The sequence below is a fragment of the Meles meles genome, chromosome X, assembly GCF_922984935.1.
Source record: "Meles meles chromosome X, mMelMel3.1 paternal haplotype, whole genome shotgun sequence".
In the NCBI taxonomy this organism is placed as follows: Eukaryota; Metazoa; Chordata; class Mammalia; order Carnivora; family Mustelidae; genus Meles; species Meles meles.
Window position 1 is genome coordinate 129,867,893 of NC_060087.1, and position 24,308 is coordinate 129,892,200.

Genomic DNA, 24,308 nt, shown 5'->3' on the forward strand with positions numbered 1-24,308 from the left:
CCTAGATAATCTACAATCTTTTAAAGCTTATCTTGCCCAAAAATTAACCTTGCAGATTTATCCTATCTAAGTTTCTTCCAACTTTCATATGATCTGGCCAGTTTGTAGCACCATCACTCACCCATGTTATTTGGGTACTTACTACCTTAATCCCGTCTTTCCTGTCATTCTACCATTGGCTGTTTTTACTATTTCCTCAGTGTCTCTCCGCTTCTCCATCTTAATCCGCTGCTCTGAATGAGAACTTTACTACTCCTTGCCCAGACTATTTAAGCTGTCTACTAACCTGTTTCTATAACTCCAGTTTTGTTCCTTTCAAATGCATTCTTTACACTGTAACTGGAGTGGCATATGTAAATTAAAAACTGACCATCTCATTCTCATTCTCTTGCTTCTGTTGAAGAAAATCATTCCATTGTCTGTAATGGTTAACTTGGTTTTCTCTGCCTAAAATATACTTCTTCTTTCCTCCCCTTAACACCTACAATTATCTTGGCTACATTCTACTTACTGAATAGTACAAAAATGAATGCTAATACTAATAATCAGGTGCTTCAACACACACACGCAGATGCACACACACACACATATATATACACACATATACAAATATATACATTTACATGTGTGTGTATACAGAAACACACATACATATATATGTAAATATATAAGATCTGGGAAAAGATCAATGAAATATATATGTTAATGTTATTGATCTTTTCTCTAGATTATTCTTCCCTTCTCTCCACCTTCTTTTTCCTACTTCTATCCACTTTCCCTCTTTTCTCCATCACTCTTTCTTCTATTCTCATTTCTCCTCTAGTTTCTCAGCTCCTCCTCTATAATTCAACTTTTCTCTCAAGTATCCATTTGATATCCATTCTTCCTTGCCTATTTTAAAGAGCAAATTTAAGGTAATGAAAGACTAGGATATGGGCAAGGATACTTCATGTATTCACCACATATTTCAGTTTCATTGTACAAAATAACAAAAAAAATTAAAACAGCCACAGAATCTGCACTGAAAGATCAAATTTTTTCCATTCAATAATGTTAATTCAGTTACTTAAAACTGATATTCATTAATGTGTGAGGGAGCTTCAGGACAACTGGCAGAACAGGAGTTAACAAAAACACAAAACAAGAACCATCAAAGTTTTTTAGTGTTTAGGAGCAAAGAATATTATGGAACTGGAAATGTTTTTAAAGTCATTCTTTTTGAAGGCAAAATTTTACAATATATATATGTGTGTGTGTGTGTGTGTGTGTGTGTGTGTAAGAATTATATTTATTTATTTTAAAGATTTATTTATTTTAGAATGAGAACATGAGAGGGGGAGGGGCAGAGGGAGAGGAAGAGACAGAATCTCAAGCCGACTCTGCCCTGAGTGTGGAGCCTGATGCAGGGTTCGATCTCACAGCATTGAAAGCCTGACTTGAACCAAAACCAAGAGCTAGATGCTTAACCAACTGAGCCATCCAGGTGCCTCTGTATATAAATGATATTTAAGGAAACATTCTAGGAGCACTTCACTGGCTCAGTTGGTTAAGCAGCTACCTTTGGCTCAAGTAATAATCTCAGGGTCCTGGGATTGAGCCCTGCGTTGGGCTCCCTGCTCAGTGGGGAGTCTGCTTCTCTCTTTTCCTCTCCCTCTGCCCCTTGCCCTGCTTGTGCATTCTCTCTCTCAAATAAATAAAGTCTTTTAAAAATTTTTAAAAAAAGAAACATTCTTAGGTTATTTAGAAACCTCACTTACATCAAACTCCTCAGCATTCCCAGGCAATGTGGCATAAAAGATATGTTGTTGTAATTTTTTATATATTATACATAACATTGTGTGCTTCTGAAAATATCCATCATTATCTCATTTGATTCTTACAATTCTGCATTATAGGGAAAGTTTTTTTTGCTGCAGTTAAACAGCTTATTCAAACTATCACAGTGCTCTTCCTGTGTATATAGCTGTGAGTCTTTGAATTTAAGAGCCTTTGAATATGTGTATGCTTACATGTTAGTCTATATGTGTCTCTGAGTATGCATACATTTATACATCTTAAACATATATCTCTGTGTGTCTGAGAATGTTCATATGTTCAACTCTCATTTATTTGTATATCTATAATATATGTCTCTATGAATGTGTGTGCCTGCAAATATGTAAAGCAGTATATACCAAATGTCCATTTCTTTTTTTTTTTTTTTAAGATTTTATTTATTTATTTGACAGAGAGAGATCACAAGTAGACAGAGAGGCAGGCAGAGAGAGAGAGAGGGAAGCAGGCTCCCTGCTGAGCAGAGAGCCCGACGCGGGACTCGATCCCAGGACCCCGAGATCATGACCCGAGCCGAAGGCAGCGGCTTAACCCACTGAGCCACCCAGGCGCCCACAAATGTCCATTTCTAATCTGTAAACTTAACAGAACTTTCAATAGCTAGCCTAAAACATGCTGTTTTAAAGCCCTACCCTGAATTCACTTTAGATGTGAGGTACCACTCACTGACCTCATTGTGTAGAGGAGGGTTCCATTGTCCACCAGTCTGAGCAGCTTGTTAGGTGTGGTCATGTTATGGGCTACTGATTTCTTGCCATTGTGAAAGAAGGTGTCAGGGGTCCAGATCTTACTAGCCAGGAGATTGTTCAGTGGAAGGATCTTCATGGGTCCATCAAATTTCAGTCTTTCATCATGCCATGTCTGGCGAAAAAATACATCAATGGTGTACTCCTAGGGACAAAAAAGAGAGAACAATGAACATAGTTCTGATGAGGACCTATAGAGCCCTTAGCAAATATTAATCAATATGCAATATTTCCTCCAATGCACAGAAGCAGCAGTATATTAATAGTACTTACTGGAAGTATGGCAAATGATTATGATTGAAAAATGAAGCCATGGTGATCAATAGGTATGAAAATAACATATCTGACAAGATTTTGTTGAGGACGTTCACTGCCAACACTGCCCTGCATGTCATACAAGCTGACACAAGACTGCCTTATGAAAAGGCAAGAGCTCTGTTCTCTATGCAGTAGCATCTCTAATAAGAACAAACTCCTTACCTTGTCTCCTCTACTAAATGATCCAATATGAACATTAAAGGCCAATATAACAGTCACCAGAAAATGAAAACCTTAAGTTTCAAAACACATTTCAGTTGAGTCTCACAAAATACAACTTGATGAGTTTATATTTTTATTATCTTTGATAAATAAGGAACTCTTTCCTATAAATAAAAATAAAACAGAAAAGTTTTATAGCTTTTATTTATTTTATTATTTATAAATTATATATATTTATATTATATATATATTATATATAATATATAATATATATATAATAATATATAATAAATATATATATATTATAAATTATAAATAATATAAATTATTATTTATATTATTTTATTTATTTATTTATTTTATTTATAGGGTAAATAGCATACCAGAAAATTAATAAAATAGATAAAAAATGCTGAGAAACATGCATTTTTTTCAAAATTGCTGTTAATCTAACTATAAATTAAAATAACAAATGTTTCAGGTTTTGGTCATAGCTGACTAAACTGTTTGGCTATACCTTCCTGTAGCTATTAATTATAAAATTAAAACATAAAGAGAGAGGGGAAGAAGAAGGGAAAAGAACCTATTTGAAAACAATGGGGTACAAATGTAAGCAGACAAAAACTTGAAGAAAATTTACCCTTAAAAGATAGCAGTAGCAATGTGTGCCCCGTAAACTTAGGAATTAATTCCTGTGGCAGATACTACAGCTTTACTGGCTTAAGGTGGGACATAATCTGGAAATTTAGGAGTGGTACTCCTGGAAGCAAGACAGTCACAGAAGGGATGAGACCCCAAATCTGCATATATACTCTGCCCCAAATTTTGGCTGACCATTACACTATACACATATGAAGAAGAGTTTGGGACTCTGTTAAAAAAATGCAGGCAGAAACCAGAGGGAAGTCTTCCACTAAATGACAGATGACAAAACTATGCTGAGTGATGTTTGTAAGCTTGGCAGAAATCAGAAAATGCACTGGCTTAATATCTCAGAGGATAGAACCCAAGGCTAGTCAGAGAGCTGAAAATTCAAGATAAAGACCTGGAAGCAAGAAAACAACTGAGACCTTTGCATGGAGCACTGGGTGTTGTGCAAAAAGAATGAATACTGTTACGCTGAAAAAATAAATAAAATGGAAAAAATAAAAATAAAAAAAATAAAAAAATAAAAAAAAAAAAGAAAAGAAAACAACTGAGAGGGTGAGTCCCCAAATCTCAGTGCAAACCTTACCCAGATCTCTGATCACTAAGCTGCCCTAGGCATGGGGGACACGTTTAGGTATCCAGATATAATAAAGAAGCTGCCTAAAGCTCTGGCTTAAAATACCTTAATGACTTTTAGTCATACGTAAATTTCAATATCCTTCTCTTACCTAGAAAATGCTTCATAAATTGATCCTTATCTTCTTCTCTGAGCTCTTCTTCAACTACTCTTCCCTCTACAAATTAGCCAGTCTGGCTTTTCTCTTTTACTAGCATACCAAGCACAGTTCTGACTAAGGATTAGAATATTATATAAATATCATCCAAATTGGGACATATTTGAGAATCAGAAGAGTTTTTATCAAAAACTACAATAGGACAATTGGTATAAATCAGGACCATTCTGGGTAAAAAGGTGGAACTAGACTCCCACATCAAGCCAAGACCCTGAATGGTTCCAACTTAAACAAAAAGGAGAACTAGATAAAATGAACTAGATAAAACCGTTCTACAACATGAAAATTCAATAAGGAAACTTGTCTAACCAAGCACGGATTCTGGATGGAGAGGGGTTTAAGGGAAGCATTTCTACTGAGATTTAGCAACCTTAAATCTAATTTTATATGGGATTGATTCCTAAATATACAGTATCTTCTTGGTTTTGAGTTTACAAGCTGAGAAATTAACATAGGAATTTGCCTCAATGTGGGGATACCTCTACATTCACTTGCAAAAGCAAATGCAAAAACACTCTGGAAGGCCATGACCACAAGTAAATGCTTATTGAAAATAAGCTCACAATCCACAACAGAACACCTAAGGAAACGATCACAAGTGCTAATATAACATATAACTGAATTAGACCCTTCCAAGACCTTCGCATGACAGAATAATCAAATATATACTGTAAAGGAACTACAATTAAAATGATAAAGGCAGGGCACCTGGGTGGCTCAGTGGGTTAAAGCCTCTGCCTTCGGCTCAGGTCATGATCCCAGGGTAATGGGATCAAGCCCAACATCAGGCTCTCTGCTCCGCGGGGAGCCTGCTTCCTCCTCTCTCTCTGCCTGCCTCTCTGCCTAGTTGTGATTTCTCTCTGTCAAATAAATAAAATATTAAAAAAATTTAAATGATAAAGGCATCACAGGAGGTATTAAGAACATTGAAAATAACTCAATGAATATATTACATAGAAGATTACACATCAATGAAAAGAAATTAGTGAACTGGAAATTCATAAAGAAAAATCGTTCAGTGCACATTTCAGACAGATAAATTATGAAAAGAACACACATGAAAAAGAGGTATAGCACCAGGAGTATAAAAGGAAAACAGTATAATCTAATAAAATTCTACAGTTAGAGAATAGAGTAAATGGGGGAGAAATGATATTTAAAGTACTAATAGATGACAGTTTCTTACAATTGTTTAAATATATGCATCCCTAGCTTTGAGAAACATAATGAGTTGCAATCTCAATATATAAAATAGACCCAAGCCAACACATAGTGGACTTGAAGAATACCAAAGAGGAGATCTTAAAAACAGCAAAATAGAAAAGGCATATTACAGTCAACAAAACAAAGTGGCAACCCATGGAATGGGAGAAGAAACTCACAAATAACAATACAGACAAAGGGCTGATATCCAGGATCTATAAAGAACTCCTCAAACTGAACACACACAAAACAGATAATCATGTAAAAAAAATGGGCAGAAGACATGAACAGACACTTCTCCAAAGAAGATATACAAATGGCTATCAGACACATGAAAAATGTTCATGAAAAAACACATGAAAAAATGTTCATCATCACTAGCCATCAGGGAGATTCAAATCAAAACCACATTGAGATACCAACTTACACCAGTTAGAATGGCCAAAATTAACAAGACAGTGAACAACATGTGTTGGAGAGGATGTGGAGAAAGGAGAACCTTCTTATGCTGTTGGTGGGAATGCAAGTTGGTGCAGCCACTTTGGAAAACTGTGGAGATTCCTTAAGAAATTAAAAATAGAGCTTCCCTTTGATCCTGCAATTGCACTACTGGGTGTTTACCCCAAAGATAGAGATGTAGTGAAAAGAAGAGCTATCTGTACATCAATGTTCATAGCAGCAATGGCCACAGTGGCCAAACCATGGAAAGAAGCAAGATGCCCTTCAATGGACAAATGGATAAGGAAGATGTGGTCCATATACACTATGGAGTATTATGCCTCTATCAGAAAAGATGAATATCCAACTTTTGTATCAACATGGATGGGACTGGAAGAGATTATGCTGAGTGAAATAAGTCAAGCAGAGAGAGTCAAGTATCATATGGTTTCGCTTATTTGTGGAGCATAAGGAATAGCACAGAGGACATGGGGAGATGGAGAGAAGTGAGTAGGGGGAAATTGGAAGGGGAGATAAACCATGAGAGACTGTGGACTCTGAAAAACAATCTGAGGGTTTTGGAGGGGCGGGGAGTGGGAGGTTGGGTGAGCCTGGTGGTGGGTTTTATGGAGGGCATGTATTGCATGGAGCACTGGGTGTGGTGCATAAAAAATGAATTTAAGAAGTTAAAAAAATAAATAAAAATTAAAAAAAGAAAAGGCATATTACCTACAAAGAAATAATTTCCTGATAAAAGACCTTATGAAAACAAAAACAGAAACCAAAAGAATTCTATAGCTAACTAGATTATCATTTAAAAGCAAGGTCAAATATAGATAATATCAGATTAACAAAATAAGATAGTTTCATGGCTGTGTCAATCACAGCATTCAGGTTTTATTCAGAAGTATTCATATAAAAGAAACATTCCTTGAACATTCTATCATAAACAGTAATTCCCCTTTCCTTTGTATTCTTTTTCTTCATGTATTATTTTTTCAGATAGCAGTGACAAAATGTATTTTTATTTGATTACTATTTCTTTCATTCTACAAACCTGGAGGCTTCCTGAGACCAAAGATTTTATTTTATTTGCTGCTATATCCCTAGCAACTGATATACAGTAGCTGCTCCATAAATATCTTTTAAATTTTATTTTAATGCCACTACAGTTAATATACTGTATTATATTAGTTTCAGGTATACAATATAGTGACTCAAAAATTCCACATATCACCCAGTGCTTATCATGAGAAGTGTACTCAACCTGCATCACCTATTTCACCAATTCCCCACCCACCTTCCCTCAGGTAAACATCAGTTTCTTCTCTAGAGTTAAGAGCCTGTTCCTTGGTTTCTCTCCCTCTCTCTTTTTCCCATTTTGCTCCTTTGTTTTGTTTCTTAAATTCCACATATGAGTGAGATTATGTGGTATTTGTCTTTCTCTGACTGACTTATTTAGCTTAGCAGTATACACTCTAGCTCCATCCATGTGTTTGCAAAAGACAAGAGCTCATTCTTTTGTATGGGTGAATAATCTTCCATTGTGTATATACAACACATCTTCCTTATCCACTCATCTCTCTGTGGATACTTAAGCTTCTTCCATAATTTGGCTACTGTAAATAATGCTGCCATAAACATAATGGTGCATATATCACTTCAAATTAATATCTTTGCATGGGGGGGGGGGTTAAAAAACCCAGTAGTGTGATTACTAGATTGCAGCATAGTTCTATTTTTAACTTTTTGAGTAACTTCCATACTGTTTTCCATAGTGGCTTCACCAATTTGCATTCTGACCAAACAGTGCAAGAGGGTTCCTTTTTCTCCACATCCTCATCAATGCTTCTTGTTTCTTATATTTTTTAATTATAGCCGTGCTGAGAGGTGTGAAGTGATATCTTATTGTAGTTTTGATTTGCATCCCCCTGATGTTAAGTAGTAATGAACATCTTTTCATGTGTCTGTTGGCCATCTGGATGTCTTTGGAGAAATGTTTGTTCATGTCTTTGGCCCATGTGTTAACTGGATTATCTGTTTTTTGGGGGTGTTGAGTTGTATCAGTTCTTTTTTCGTGTGTCCCCTTTTCATTTTTTTATTCATTTATTTTTATTTTTTATTATGTTCAGTTAGTCAGCATATTAGTTTTTAATATAGCATTCACAGGTTCATTAGTTGCATATAACACCCAGTGCTCATCACAACATGTGCCCTCCTTAATACCCATTACTCTGTTGTATCAGTTCTTTATATATTTTGAATACTAACCCTTTATTGGATATGTCATTTGTGAATACCTTCTCCCATTCAGGAGATTGCCTTTTACTTTTGTTTGTTGTTTCCTTTGGCTTGCAGAAACTTTGTATTTTGGTGCAGTCCTAATAGTTTATTTTTGCTTTTGTTTCCCTTGACTCAGGAGATATATCTAGAAAAATGTTGCTATGACATATCAGAGACACTACTGCCTGAATTCTCTGAATTCTCTTCTAGGACTTTTATGGTTTCATGTCTCAGATTCAGGTCTTTAATCTGTTTTGAATTTGTTTTTGTGTGTAGTATAAGAAAATGTTCCAGTTTCATTCTCTTGCATGTTGCTGTCGAGTTTTCGCAATACCATTTATTGAAGAGACCATCTTTTCCCATTGGAAATTCTTGCCCTCTTCGTTGATTAGTTGACCATATAATTGTGCGTTTATTTATAGGTTTTCTACTTTATTCTATTGATGTATGTGTCTATTGATGTATCATGCTGTTTTGATTACTACAGTTTCTTAATGTAACTTGAAATCTGTAATTGTGGTTCCTTCTATTTTGCTTCTCTTCTTCAAAATTGCTTTGGAAATTGGTGTCTTTGTGGTTCCATATAAATGTTAGGATTTTTTGTTCTAGTTCTGTGAAAAATGCTGTTGGTAGTTTGATAAGGATTGCATTAAATGTGTAGTTTGCTTTGGGTTATATACACATTTTAACAATATTTATTCTTCCAATCTATGAGCATGGGATGTCTTTCCATTTCTTTGCGTTGTCTTCAATTTCTTACATCGGTGTTTTATAGCTTTTAGTGTATATGCCTTTCTCCCTTTGTTCAAGTTTATTCCTAGGAATCTTATTATTTTTGGTGCAGTTGTAAATGGGATTGTTTTCTTAATGTTGCTTTCTGTTGTTTCACTGTTAATGTATAGAAATGGAACAGATTTCTGCACATTGATTTTGTATCCTGTGGATTTACTGAAATCATTAATCAGTTCTAGTAGGTTTTTGGTGGAATCTTTAGGGTTTTCTACATATAGTATCATATCATCTGTAAATAATGAAAGTTTTACTTCTTTCTCACTGATTTGGATGCCTTTTATTTCTTTTTGTTGTCTAACTGCTATGACTAGGGCTCCCAGTATATGTTGAAAAAAAGTGATGAGAGTGGACATCCTTATCTTATTCCAGACCTTAGGGGAAATGCTCTCAGTATTTTCCCATGGAGAATGATGTTGATTTGGGATTTCATATGTGGCTTTTATTATGTTAAGGTATGTTCTCTCCAAATCTACTTTGTTGAGGGCTTTTTTAAAAATCCTGAATGAATGTTGTATTTTGTGAAATGCTTTTTCTACATTTGTTGAAATCATCATGAGGATTTTCATCTTTTCTTTTATTGACATGATGCATTTTAATTGATTTGTGAATACCAAATCACCCTGCGTGCTGGGAATAAATCCCACTTGATTGTGATGAATGATTTTTCTAAAATATGTTGCTGGAATCCGGTTGCTAATATTTTATTTCGGAATTTTGCATTCATGTTCATGAGAGCTATTGGCCTGTAGTTCTCTTCATTTGTGGTGTTTGTCTTTATCTGGTTTTGGTATCAGGGTGATACTGGCCTCACAGAATGAATGTAGAAGCTTTCCTTCTATTCTTTGGAAATGTTTGAGAAGAATAGGTATTAACTCTTATTTAAATGTTTAGTAGAATTTCCCTGTGAAGCTGTCTAGTCCTGGACTTTTGTTTTACAATTATATTTCCGGGGTGTTGACTATTTCTCCTCCTTCATTTCTAATTTTGAGTACTTCTTTTTCTCTCTCTTTTTGATGAATCTGGCTAGAGGTTTATTAAATTTATTGATCTTTTCAAAGAACAAGTTCCTTGTTTCCCTGATCTATTCAATTCCTTTTCTAATTTCTATATCATTTATTTCTGTTCTAATATTTTTTTATTTCACTCCATCTGCTGGTTTTGGTATGGTTTGTTCTTCTTTATCTAGCTCCTTTGAGTATAATGTTAGGTTGCTTATTTGAGATATTTCTTGCTTCTTGATGTAGGCCTGTATTTCTATAAACTTCCTCCTTTAGGACCATTTTTTGCTGTATCTCAAACATTTTGGACCATTGTGTTTTCATTTTCATTTGTTTCCACGTACTTTTAAATTTTTTAGTTGATTTCTTGTTTGGCCCATTCATTGTTTAGTAGCATATTATTTAACCTCCATGAATTTGTGCTTTTTGCAGATTTTTTTCTTGTGGTTGATTTTCCAGTTTCATAGCATTGTTGTCAGAAAGCATGCATGGTATCACTTTGATCTTTTTGAAATTGCTGTGACTTGTTTTATGGCCTAAAATGTGATCTATTCTGGAGGATGTTCTATATGCACTTGAAAATAATATGTATTCTGCTGTTTTAAGATAAAATGTTCTGAATATAACTGTTAAACCCATCTAGTCCAGTGTGTCATTCAAAGCCACTGTTCCCTTGTTGATTTTCTATTTAGATGCTTTGTCTATTGATGTAAGTGCGTCAAGAGTCTCTTGACTCATTTTTACAGATATACTTATTTTTATGCTTTTGTGTTTCCTATTTTCCTTACTCCTATTTATGGTCTTTCTTTTCCTGTCAAAAAGTCCCCTTTAGTATTTCTTGTAGGTGTGGCTTAGTTGTCATGAACTCCTTTAGTTTTTTGTTTGTCTGAGAAACTCTTTATCTTTCCTTCTATTCTGAATGATAGCTTTGCTGGATAGAGTATTCTTGGCTGCAGATTTTTCCCTTTCTGCAATCTGAATATATAATGATACCCACTTCTAGCCTGCAAAGTTTCTCCTGAAAAATCAGCTGATTTTTATCAGCTTTGTATGTAACTGTCTTCTTTTCTCTTGTAGCATTTAAAATTTTTTCTGTATTGGGTTTTTTTTTTTTTTTTGCCATTTTATTACTATGTGTCTTTGTGTGGACCTCCTTGGGTTGAATGTGTTGGGGGATCACTGTGCCTCCTGAACTGGACATCTGTTTCCCTCTCCAGATTTAGTTAGTTTTCAGTTATTATTTCTTCAAATATATTTTCTGTATCCCTTTCTCTCTCTTTTTCTCCTAGGATCCCTATAATATGAATGTGATTATGGTTAATGGGGTCTCTAAATCTATTCTCATTATGCATTATCTTTCTCTCATTTGTTCAGCTGGATTGCTTTCAATTGTTCTATTATCCCTGTCACTGATATGATCCTCTGCTTCCTATAGCTTACATGTGTTCCGTCTATTGTATTTTTAATTATATTTATAGAGTTCTTCATCTCTGATATGTAATTTTTATCTCCTTGTTAAGGGTTTCACTGATGTCCTCTACTCTTTTCTCAAGTCCAATGAGTATCTTTATGATCATTGCCTTAAATTCTCTATCAAGCATATTACTTATTTCAGTTTCACTTAGATATTCTATTGTGATTTTCTTTATTCTTTCATTTGGAACAAATTCCTCTGTCTTTTCATTTTGATACCTCCCTGTGTCTCTTTCTCTGTTTTAGTAAAGTCAGCTACATACTTTGCTCTTGAAAGTAGTGGCTTTATGAAGAAGAGTTTCTGTAGTGCCTTGCAGTGTAGTGCCCCCTGTTCATCAGAATCTGGCACTTCAAGGAAACCTCCAATGTGTGTTGCTTGCGTCCTGCTATTGTGTCTGTGTAGCTTTCCTTTTCAGTCCAGACTTCTGCACTGACTTTCTGCCTGTTGTGGGCTGTGTTTGCACTCTGTGGTGTGAGACCCAGACATACTAGCTCTGAGGGAGAGCATAGACCATAAGAGGGTGCAGGGTTGGGATATTGGTGTTAGCAAAATTTGCACTGAGCTGCTAGTCCTAGGCTGATCCCTCAAATCACAGCAGTAACCAAGGGTGAGGCATGCAGCAGTGGAGGTAGCCAGGGGTACAAAATATCTGTGCATGCAGTTCCTGGTCAAGGTGCACACATGGCATTAACAAAGTTTATACTGAGCCACTAGCAATAGGCAGGATCCCTAAGCATGGTGGCCACATGGGTGCAGCACTGCAAGGCAAAAGCAGGATGGGGCATATGCGATGTTTTATATTAAGTTCAGGACACAGGCCAACAAGCTTGGAGTGGACCAGTCCTTAGGAAAACTTGTGGGTGGGACACACTGCTAACAGTTTAGGAGCAAGTATCTGTGTAGTCCCACCTCTCATAGATGGCTCTGAGTTTATCTGGGGGGTAGGGAAAGAAAATGGCACCACAGTTCCTTTGTTCCAAGAGAAGTTCCCCAATACACTCTGCAAAAATATAAACAGATCTCCCTCCAGTTGTGCAAGCTGTCACTTCTATGTTGCTTTTCCTCAGTTTGTTGTCCTTATAAGGGCAGGGACCTGGCTATCAGTTACCCTTCCAGCTTACCCAATGCTGAGTCAGCTGACTTTTAAAACTCCAGGCTCCAAGTCCTGCCAGTTATACAAATTAATGGAATTCAGCCCCTCTGCTTTTCTTTTTTTTTTCTTTTTTCTTTTTTTAAGATTTTTTTTTATTTGACAGAGAGAGAGATCACAAGTAGGCAGAGAGGCAGGCAGAGAGAGGAGGGAGCAGAGAGCCCGATGCGGGGCTAGATCCCAGGACCCTGAGATCATGACCTGAGCCGAAGGCAGTTGCATAACCTTAATCCACTGAGCCACCCAGGCGCCCCAGCCCCTCTGCTTTTCAAAGCCCGATGTCACAGGGATTTATTTTCCCTGTGTTGGCTCCCTTGTGCTTTCTCCTCTCCATGACCACAGTTCCATCCCTTCTGTGGGCAGCTCCCCACTACTGGTTCTGCCCTTCCTAACCTCTCTGATGCACTTCTTCTCTACTTTGGTTGTGAAGTTTATTCTGCCAGTTTTGGAGCACTCTCTCATTTATTGACTTAGATGTGTTATCTAGTTATAAATATGGGAAGGGGCAAGCTTAGGGTCAGCCTATTCCACCATCTTGCACTCCTCCACCAAAGAGCATCAGAAAATATGAAATATAAATATTTTTTATAAAGAAATGATTGAATAAATCCTCATGAAAAGAACTATTAAATTCTTAATGTAGTCAAAAATTAAAATAGCAGGAAGATGGAAGAAGGAATAGTGAGCACAACTATTAACGAACATATGGTTAAACTAAACAAATACTGGCTCTCTACAAATGATAATAAGGAGTAAAAAAAACTAGGTGGAACAAATAACTAGAGTAAATCTAATGGAAGGAAGGAGTAGAGATATGTTAGTTAATGCACTGTTGTATTACTTGGGAGGAGAGTGGAGATATTTAACTTTAGGTCAAGTATGCATGTTAATGTTTAAACTAACCACTAAAAAATGTACTAGACGTAAAATATAAAAGTTATAAAATAGTAGAGAAAAACAATTGGTAATATAGAAAATGCTTCAATCTATAGAAGACAAGTAAAAATAAAGCATGGAGAAACATGGGGAAAAGAACAAATGAGATAGTAGAAACAATATATTCTAAGGATAAATAGTGTAGCCACATGTTATGCATATATGAGTCATGCCTAAAGAAACATAAAAACACAGGTTAAAAGTAAAGCAATAGAAACATATATATGGGAAAATACTATCAAAATAATGTAATAAAGCTATAACGTACAGAGTGGATTATAAGACAAACATTTTTCTTTGGGATAAAAATATCATTACATTAAAAAATAAAGTATATTCAGTGGAAAAATTCTAAATTTTTATGTATGAGATAACATGGACTCAAAATACATAAGACAAATTTGAATTATAAGGAGAATGTAACAAACCCACTGATTCTCAATGAATGAAAGAAAATCAGAACGATTTGCATGATTAAAATAAGTGAACAACCCAAATGACAAGAAGAGCTAAGAGATAGATAGATTTCTATATAGACAGATACATAGGTATCTGTATATATATAGACTTAGTCACCTCTTAGTAAAACACATTTTTTACAAAAAATAAGTGATTATGTGCTAAGTCATAAAACAAATCTCAAGACACAGAAATATTTCATATCCTTCAAACCATCTTTTTCAATATGAGGCATTAAATTAGAAATTTATAGCAAAGTTTTGCATGTAAAAATTTAGAACCCCGCCATAAAAATTTCAAGAAACAAAGAAAAACCATAATGGATATCAGGACTGAACAACACTGAAAGCGCTCACAGAATATGAAATCTTGCAGTGGAACACTGAAGTGGTACTTGGAAGGAAATTGATAGCTACAAAGAAGCCTTAATGTTAGCCTTAAAAAAAAAGCTTAAATTAATCTATCTCAAGAAACCAGAAGAACCACACGGTACCCCAAGTAAAGTAAAGAAAAAGATAATTGACACTTGTGGGGAAGGCAGGGGTGCAGCAGTGGCAGGAACACCTCTGGTCTCTACCTCTGTTTCCCACTCTCCTTCCACCTCCAACCAACCATGGACATCCTGAAACCACCCTGCTGCCTCCACCCCCTACCACTACTCATGATGTGTGTTAGTCCCTGCACTGTGTGCTCCTCCACATGGGCCATAGATGGTGGAGATCTGATGAGCTTCTAATAAAAAAGGAATAAGTATGGATGGATGGATGGGAGGGAGAGAGGAAAGGAAGGTTGAAAGAAAAAAAAAATGATCCAAACAAATGCAAAAATTGGTTACACAGAAAACAAAAAATAAAAAATACATATGATGAACAAAACCCAAAAGAGGTTACTTTGACAACACTTAGAACATAGAAAAGGAGCTCCTGTTAAGTTTAATAAAGAAAAAGAGACACAATGAGGAGAACAACTGGGGATAGAGGTAGGAATACAGATTAAATAAGATTGGCCAAAAAAATGTTTATTTTTGAACTGGGTAATTTGTACTTGAAGTTCCATTAAACTATTTTCTGTGTGTATGTGTGTGTGTGCCACTTTTTCCAGTGCTAGGCAGGAAACAGGTACAACAATTTCAAGCCTGCTGCCACCAGGAAAAAGGTCTCTGTGCTAATTTATTTTTAATCAACACCAATTTCTTCTTTTATGGTCTTTGGATACTCTGGTAACTTTGCATGATTTTCACAACCAGTAGTCAGACTAAAATATATACCATCTGTTAAAAAGAATCATGATTATATCTTTTATGAATTTATATTCATAGCCTATTTATTTTAGTTAGGCTATTTTTTTAAAGATTTCATTTATTTATTTGACAGACAGAGATCACAAGTAGGCAGAGAGGCAGGCAGAGAGAGAGAGGAGGAAGCAGGCTCTCTGCAGAGCAGAAAGCCTGATGCGGGACTCTATCCCAGGACACTGGGATCATGACCCGAGCCAAAGACAGAGGCTTTAACCCACTGAGCCACCCAGGCTCCCTCATTAGGCTATTTGATTAGTTCTCTTATTGTATTACTTGCCTCATAACCTGGCTGTCCACTGTATACCCTGGGAAGTTTCTCTGTCAACAAGCAGCAGCTGACAGTTGTTACCTAGCAGGTATCTAAATAGTTAAAGCATCCCTGGGAAGAGAGTGAAGTTGACAATACCTAGAATTGGCATTTTAAGTTTCCCAGTTGTTCTCGTTCTGACTCTACTAACATTATGCTCTTTGTCCTCCTTATTTTCTCACTAGCTTTATCAGTACATTCAGATAGATATTCATTAAATACATAATTCGAGACCCTGGGTCCCTGAACCTGTGGCATGTCAAAATCTGGGGCCTTAGGAAGGAGTTTAGCTTAGAAGGTGTTTCAGACCAGGAAAGCATCCAAATTTTCTCAGCTGTTAGTTTTCTTTTTTCCAGCTTTACTGAGTTATGATTGTCAAATAAAAATTGTATATATTTAAGTTGTACAATGTGATTTGTAAAGATGTATATTGTGATCATTTAATATATGTATACACTGTGAAATTATTACCACAATCCAATTAACACCTCTATCACCTCATATAGTCACCTGTGTCTGTGTGTGTGTGGTAAGAACACTTAAGATCTACTCTCTTAGAGAATTATCAACTGTCACCTTTCTACCTTCCTTTCCAATCACTGATCATATGCATAGCATTCCATTTCTAAGCCAGTATCCCACTTTCTCTGCATTCTGAGTCAAAGGCTCTTGAGAGACCAGGGAAAATTTCCACTTGCCAAGAGTCATTGCTCACTGGTGAGGAATAAACATAACAAATTTGAGAGAGAAGAGGCAATGAAACTGCATTTTCACTGATTTTTTTGCAACCTTCTCTTCATTGTTACCTACACCATTCTTTCCATACATGGATTGAGAAAATGGTGTAAATTCTTCTAAAAATAGAAAGTCATAGAAGGTCATAAGGCCTTAGATAATTCAAATTGGAATTGTATCCCTTGTTCTGTCTCCTGGAAGAGCATGGGTATAAGATTGGTATTACTGCTGAGGAGCACCATGTATTTAATTTTTTTACCACCAAGCTTTATTTGTTACAAATGGTTAATGCAAGAATTTCATTTGTCTTGCCTATAAAATTCAAATTGTAATCAGTTTCCAATTTATATCTGTACTCTTTAATAAATTTTCTTTCTCTGACTTTTCCCGCAGAAACATCTACTACTGTTTGCTTTCTCTATTGTCACAGCTCTTTATATTATTCATAAATGGCAAAGCCACCTAAACTAGTAGCCCAGTTGACTCACTAGTCTTGCTATTCCATAGTATCTCCTAAAAAAGCTACTATACTCTTTGTCTGCATGGCTTGCTACTAATGTTTCATATCATTTCAGTAAACACTTAAAAAAGGAATTGTATCAGGTCTTATGCTAGGTGCTAGAGATACAGAAATGTACCAGACATGTTCTCTAACTTTGAAGGACTTTCAGTCAAGTGGAGGAGCACAGTTATAATTTTCCCCTCAAATTTAATTTGTGCCATCTCATTTATTCTTGCATTTAACAAATAACTGTGAGTCTACCATGTGCCGAACATTGATAAGGTATTGGTGATATGAAGATTAACAAAACAGATACGAGATTAAGAGTCATTTATGGTTTGTCTCCCTCCCAATCCCATCTTGTTTCATTTACTCTTCTCCTATCCCCCTACCCCCCCATGTTGCTTCTCCATGTCCTCATATCAGGGAGATCATATGATAGTTGTCTTTCTCCGATTGACTTATTTCACTAAGCATGATACGCTCTAGTTCCATCCACGTCGTCGCAAATGGCAAGATTTCATTTCTTTTGATGGCTGCATAGTATTCCATTGTGTATATATACCACATCTTCTGTATCCATTCATCTGTTGATGGACATCTAGGTTCTTTCCATAGTCTGGCTATTGTAGACATTGCTGCTATAAACATTCGGGTACACGTGCCCCTTCGGATCACTATGTTTGTATCTTTAGGGTAAATACCCAGTAGTGCAATTGCTGGGTCATAGGGTAGTTCTATTTTCAACATTTTGAGGAACCTCCATGCTGTTTTCCAGAGTGGTTGCACCAGCTTGCATTCCCACCAACAGTGGAGGAGGGTTCCCCTTTCTCCACATCCTCGCCAGCATCTGTCATTTCCTGACTTGTTAATTTTAGCCATTCTGACTGGTGTGAGGTGATATCTCATTGTGGTTTTGATTTGTATTTCCCTGATGCCGAGTGACGTGGAGCACTTTTTCATGTGTCTGTTGGCCATCTGGATGTCTTCTTTGCAGAAATGTCTGTTCATGTCCTCTGCCCATTTCTTGATTGGATTGTTTGTTCTTTGGGTGTTGAGTTTGCTAAGTTCCTTATAGATTTTGGATACTAGCTGGGGGGAGGTGGGATTGGGAGAGGGGGAGGGGGCTATGGACATTGGGGAGGGGAGGCGAACCATAAGAGACTATGGACTCTGAAAAACAACCTGAGGGTTTTGAAGGGTCAGGGGTGGGAGGTTGGGGGAACAGGTGGTGGGTGATGGGGAGGGCACGTTTTGCATGGAGCACTGGGTGTTGTGCAAAAAGAATGAATACTGTTACGCTGAAAAAAAAATAAATAAGGTGCTCAGCTGGCAGGAGCTGCTGACCACCCGCAGGCGCCCGCGTTACAATAAAGAACCTCTTGCTGTTTGCATCCTGTGGCAGTGTTGAATTCTTGGGTAAGGGGATCCGCGGGTCTTACATTTGGAGGTCCCACCGAGATCATCGGACTCCTGCCCAAGGATCCAACTGACTCCCACCGGGAGGCCCATCTGCAAGCCTTGCAGCTGGTACAACAAGAGGTCTGGAAACCCCTGGCTGCCGCTTACGAGGAGAAACTTAACACCTTACTGCGGCCCCATCCCTATAAAATTGGGGACACCGTCTAGGTCCGCAGACATCGAGCCACAAACCTCGAACCCCGTTGGAAGGGACCCTACACGGTACTCCTGACAACACCCACGGCACTGAAGGTCGACGGAATCGCAGCCTGGGTCCACGCCTCCCACGTGAAAGCAGCATACCCGGAAGAACAAACCGGACACCTTCGGGACTCAGAATGGACCGTCCGACGATCCTCGAATCCACTAAAGATAAGACTCAATTCGCCACTAGTTTTATTCTTTGTTTACTCTCTCCTCTCATTTGGAGGTTCCAGCCCACATCTCCCGGAACTGGGGTAGTTAGGAAGACAATGGATAAACTTCGAGAGAGATAAGCCCAAAGGAGAAGGGATTTTGAATCCCAGCAAGGCTGGTTTGAAGGCTGGTTCAATCGATCACCTTGGTTCACAACTTTATTGTCCACCCTCATGGGACCCCTTATTATTCTATTATTGATTTTATCATTTGGCCCTCGCATCCTAAGTAAACTCGTCCAGTTCATGAAAGACCGCTTGTCGGTAATTCAGACCATGGTACTGACACAGCAATACCAACTCCTTAAACAAACAGGGTCCCAGACTAGCTCAATGCAAGGGCAAGACATGCAAGAACAAGACGAATGGATATAAGATTCTATCCATGATCAAGAAAGAGGGGGGGAAATGAAAGAGTGCTCTTTGCATAGCAAAGGAGCAGTTAATTAGTTCCTTTGCTATGTGAAGAGTACCCCTGCCTGCAAAGACCCTTCCCCCAGGGTTGAATTCAATGTAACTGCCTGGCTTTTAGGATGTAAATAACCAACTGCTCTTTTGCTTTTCTGTAACCGCTTGGCTCCCTCAATACAGTGTTAGTTGGTAACTTCATAACAGCTGTTTCTTAGCAAGATAGGGCACTCCCTGCAAACAACCTTCTCATGAGATATGGCCTAATACCTGACCACGTAGGCAGGGGGCCGCATAGTCACGTTAGTCACGTAGGCAGGGGGCTGCATAGTCACGTAGACAAGATACTTTTCTGCTGAATCCCAAGGCCTAAACTCCCCTCTTTGTTTCCCTTTCCCGCCTTTCTCTTTGCGCACGGGGGTCTCTCAAAGCCAATCCGTAAACGCCAAGTACCTGTCTATAAAAACCCTGCACCCTTCCAGCCTGGTGTGCTCAGCTGGCAGGAGCTGCTGACCACCCGCAGGCGCCCGTGTTACAATAAAGAACCTCTTGCTGTTTGCAAAAAAAAAAAAAAAAAAAAAAAAAAAAAAAAAAAAAATAAATAAAAAAAAATAAAAATAAAAATTAAAAAAAAAAAAAAAAAACAGATACGGCTCTTAATGGAGCTTTTTTTAAATTTTATTTATTTATTTTGAGAGAAAGAGATCACAAGTAGGCAGAGAGGCAGACAGAGAGAGAAGGGGAAGCAGGTTCCCTGCTGAGCAGAGAGCCCGATGTGGGGCCCAATCCCAGGACCCTGAGACCATGACCTGAGCCAAAGGCTAGAGGCTTTAACCCACATTGAGCCACCCAGGTGCCCCAATGGAGCTTTTTGTCAAACTCAGGATCTATGTCTGTGAAGGTCAGTGTTTGAGTAAGGATTACAATGGCTGCAAAGGGTTATGGGTGATACTAGTTCAATGCTCAAACTGGCACCAAAGTTTTTCTTCTTTACGGACAAGAACTTATCCCTATTTCCTTAAGAAAGTATTTTGGACCAAAATTCCATTTGGCTGAAAGTGATTCAAGAATCCAGCCAGCTCTAATTTTCATCTACTTGCCCAAGCAGTCTGTAGTCTCAGGAGAGCTGTGTTTATTGCTTCAGCTAGTTGCTAAAGTCAGCAACTTTCTGATGTGTCACCCAAAAATTCATCCCTGACCGAGGGTCAATTGTCACAGTATACTAAGTTGTACAGGAAGAAAAAATTTTAAAACATCATTAATGTGTTTCCCAGTCAGAGTGATCATAGCTATTCTACCTTGTAACAAGATAGAAGTGCAGCTAAAAATAACCTGAAGTTTATTTGATTAAAGTCTGCCCTACATATCAGGAAAGCCATTCTGTTATTTCTACTTAATCACGGAGGAGAAAAACAAGCAAGTAGAATATGAAACTTCAAGAAATAGAATATCTGGATTGTTTGAAATGTCTGAAGGGCCTCTGCATACCCATGTGTGCCTACTTGGGTGGGGAAGGAGCAGGGAGAGGAGCTGGTTTGGGTAGGGGCTATATGTGTGTTTCCATAGTATTCCTGCATTTAGGTATCTGTTTGCACATGTGTGTCCGTGAAGTGCCTGGGATAGCATGTGGACTATTTTTTATCAAGTATGTATTTTCTTGTGTGCATGTATATTTTTCTGAATGTATTTGTGGATGTTGGTGTATAAGTGAGAGTAAATGAGAGTGTATGAATATAAATGTGTGTGTTCATAGAGTAGCTTTAGTCACTTTCTTACAAAAATCCTAATTCATCACTAGTTCCCAGCAATACAAAGAGAGAGCTGCATATCTGTGGTGAATCTGGTTATCTCCAGTGGCCTATATAGGGAATCCTAGAGACCCTTAATGCAGAGTTGGGCTTCTAAGGAGTACTGCTGAATGACCAACTGACAATATTTTTGTTTTTGTTTTTTTTTAAATCTGACAATAGTTTTAACACATGCATGGATCTAGAGCTGTGGGTGTTAGTAAACCAGTTGAGAGGGCATAATCTAGACATACAGGCTTTCCTGATGCCCCTGTGAGATACCTGTCTCCTCCACCCCTCATACATCAAACTTGTCCCTTACTGAGCTCTCCCTATGTGTCAAGTATTCTATTAAATGCCAGGGAAGCCATGAAGACTTTGTACTTGCCCTTAAGGAATATACAGGGAGTCTGTTATATCTCTGTATCCTCTTTTCTCCACACTTGAAAAGCAAAGTTCAGGCCTGGCCTCACAACCACTCATGATTCCCTCTGCTGAAAACTAGCCTGCTTCTCCAACTAACTCATAGACCTTGCCTGACTGAAGGAAGAGCCATGTAAAGTTAACATACCTAAACCAACTCTTGGCCTCAAGTCTTTTCCCACTTGTAGTCCATCTTGTGCAGACTGCTAGGTAATTCTAAATCATTCTAAAACAATACTTGTATATTTTTACTGCCCTATGAATATCCACTCAATCATTCTGTATTACCCACAGGCAAATTCTATCACATCCTTATATAAATGTTTATATTTACCAACAGGTCTAAAGAAGACTTGTCCCCTGCCAAGTAGTAGTCCTACTGAAGATACACAGAAAAAAATCCAAGTAGTGATCATGGACATTTCATATTTTTTGGACATTTCTTTCTGATTTTAAGATTCTTATTTTCCATACAAAGTCACTCATTCAATAAACATTCTTTGAGCATCTATTAACTGCCAGGCATATTGAGCATATAATAGCTTGTTTCCCTTCATGAAAATTATTCAATCAGAAAGTTTGAGCATAGGGATACAAGTTTAATTTTGAAAGGTGTGTTGTGGAAAGAAGGGAAGGGTATTCCTCATGAGGGCATATGCTTTATATGTGACTACATGGGGAGAGCAAAGGAAAAGACAAATTTGGCCAAATGTAGGATGGCAAGGGTAGGGAATTCGCATGAGACAAGGTTTCTCCCTAGAAGGTAGTAACAAACTCTAATTTATTTTCTTTGATCTGTTGCATCTTCTTTCACTTTTACCTTTGCAGGAACTATAACTTACCATGTCAGTGTCTGACACAGGGCCAAAACTGGTCACATAGATGTCAGTCTTCACTTCAGTCACTGCATCTAAGCCAAGGAAAGTAGAAAAGCAGAGTGTCATGAAAGTCAATTCCCTTAACTCAAAGAGAGTCCAGTGCAGTACTCCAAATGACAGCTAACTTGCTACATCTGAAAAATTATACCTGACAGAGTGATAGGAAAACCTCTCAAAAACTTCTCACCTATACTATTGGTTCAGAGAACATGCTAGGTACAGGTACAAAGTTTATCCTTTTAGGTATCATTGAGAACAACAACAGAATCCCCAGACTCTAAAGATTAAGAGCCCTGAGAGATCTCCGATATTCGTATGTGCTGGAATTTCACACCAGGATTACCCTCACCTGTGGTAGGTTCTAATATCCAACTTTAATACTTCCAGAAACACGGAATGATTGCCCTCCCATTCCCCTGCCCACTTCACATAGGGAGAGGCCATGTGACTAGTTTTGGTTGTGGAACAAAGTTATATGTGTCCCTTTCTAGCTGGAACAATTAATGTCCAATGCAAAACCCTTCCTGCCATTGTCATCATAGAAACATGTTATTATAGAGCTATCATAAGATTGAAACATCCTGGAATGATGAGCCAATACATGAAGGACAACTACCTTGAAAGGTGTCTGGCTCCACAACAGACTTTGCATGAACGAGAAATACATTTTCATTGGGTTAAGTGACTGAGAGTTGAAGTTGACTGATATCACTTGATACGTTCTCTTTGCATTTATTTTTCTTTATTGTATTATCTATTTGTCTGCCCACCCCACCTTACACAAAAGGTCCTCTATGGCAGTGACCCTGTTTTGTTATCCCTGTATTCTCAGTACATTGAAAAGGAGCCTGTTACTCAGATGATAATCACTGGATATTTTTTGTATGGATGGACGAATCTCATCACATATTTGCCAAGTCAACCTTATTTATCCCAGTGCAGATCAGACTAGCCCACACACTCCACCATTCCTCAAATAGAACACAGGAAAGCCTACACCAGCCTAGCAAATACTTCATCTACTTCATCATTATATTAATTTCAAATAAATCCCAATAGAGTACACCAGTAGCGCAGCCAATATCAATAAGGCCACATAAGTTTTGATTTATACTTATATACATCTATATATCTACAAACATTACATTTTCATAATAATAATAATAATAAGCACTATAGTTAATTCATCAAAACACACCTTACTTGCAGACTTAATCAGCAAATACAATGTCTTTGAAACTAGAGATATGTTTCATTTATTTTAAAAGATTTATCTATTTTTGAATGAGATAGAGAGAGCACACATGAGAAGGGGATGGGGCAAAAAGAGAGGGAGAGAGAATCCCAAGCAAACTCTACATGAATGTGGAGAATGAACCTGCTCTTGTAGGACTTGCTTTCGCCAGGCTTGATCCTCTGGGGCTCAGTCTTGCAGAGCTCAGTCTCACAACCCTGAGATCACATCCTGAGCCAAAACCAAGAATCGGTTGCTTGACAGACTGTCACCCTGGAGCCTTTAAAGCTGTGTTTTAAGTAGTTTCATTTTTTATCTGGAGTATAGGCTTCTTTCAGAGCAATTTCTATACTTGAAGGAGAAGAGATAACACTTCAGATCCAGAACATGCCTCCTGAAGACTTGTCCCTTCAGATACACTCCCAGGTTCACTGGCTAGAGAAGTATTGTCCTACCCTCAAGTACATAAAACAAATTTAAGTAAGTAATGGAAGAGACCGTAATTACACCTGAATCCAGTATTCTAGGCAGGGCATAAGTACAGAACAACCTTCTAAGCCAATATAATTGTAGAATTATAAGATAGTTAAACAGACTAAAAACAGATTACCCAGACCACAGAAAAA

General features: G+C 37.5%; 1 protein-coding gene across 3 annotated transcripts in view; it reads right to left on the bottom strand.

Moving 5' to 3' along the window:
* The window catches only part of GABRA3 (gamma-aminobutyric acid type A receptor subunit alpha3), a 330,036-nt gene that overhangs the window by 90,074 nt on the left and 215,654 nt on the right, over window positions 1-24,308 (bottom strand). For all 3 annotated transcript variants that reach the window (XM_045996525.1, XM_045996524.1, XM_045996526.1), the window contains 2 exons: window positions 22,413-22,480; window positions 2,504-2,724 (listed from right to left, as the gene is read on the bottom strand). In XM_045996525.1, coding sequence (XP_045852481.1) covers window positions 2,504-2,724; window positions 22,413-22,480 — 289 coding nt within the window. The remainder of the gene's footprint in view (window positions 1-2,503; window positions 2,725-22,412; window positions 22,481-24,308) is intronic.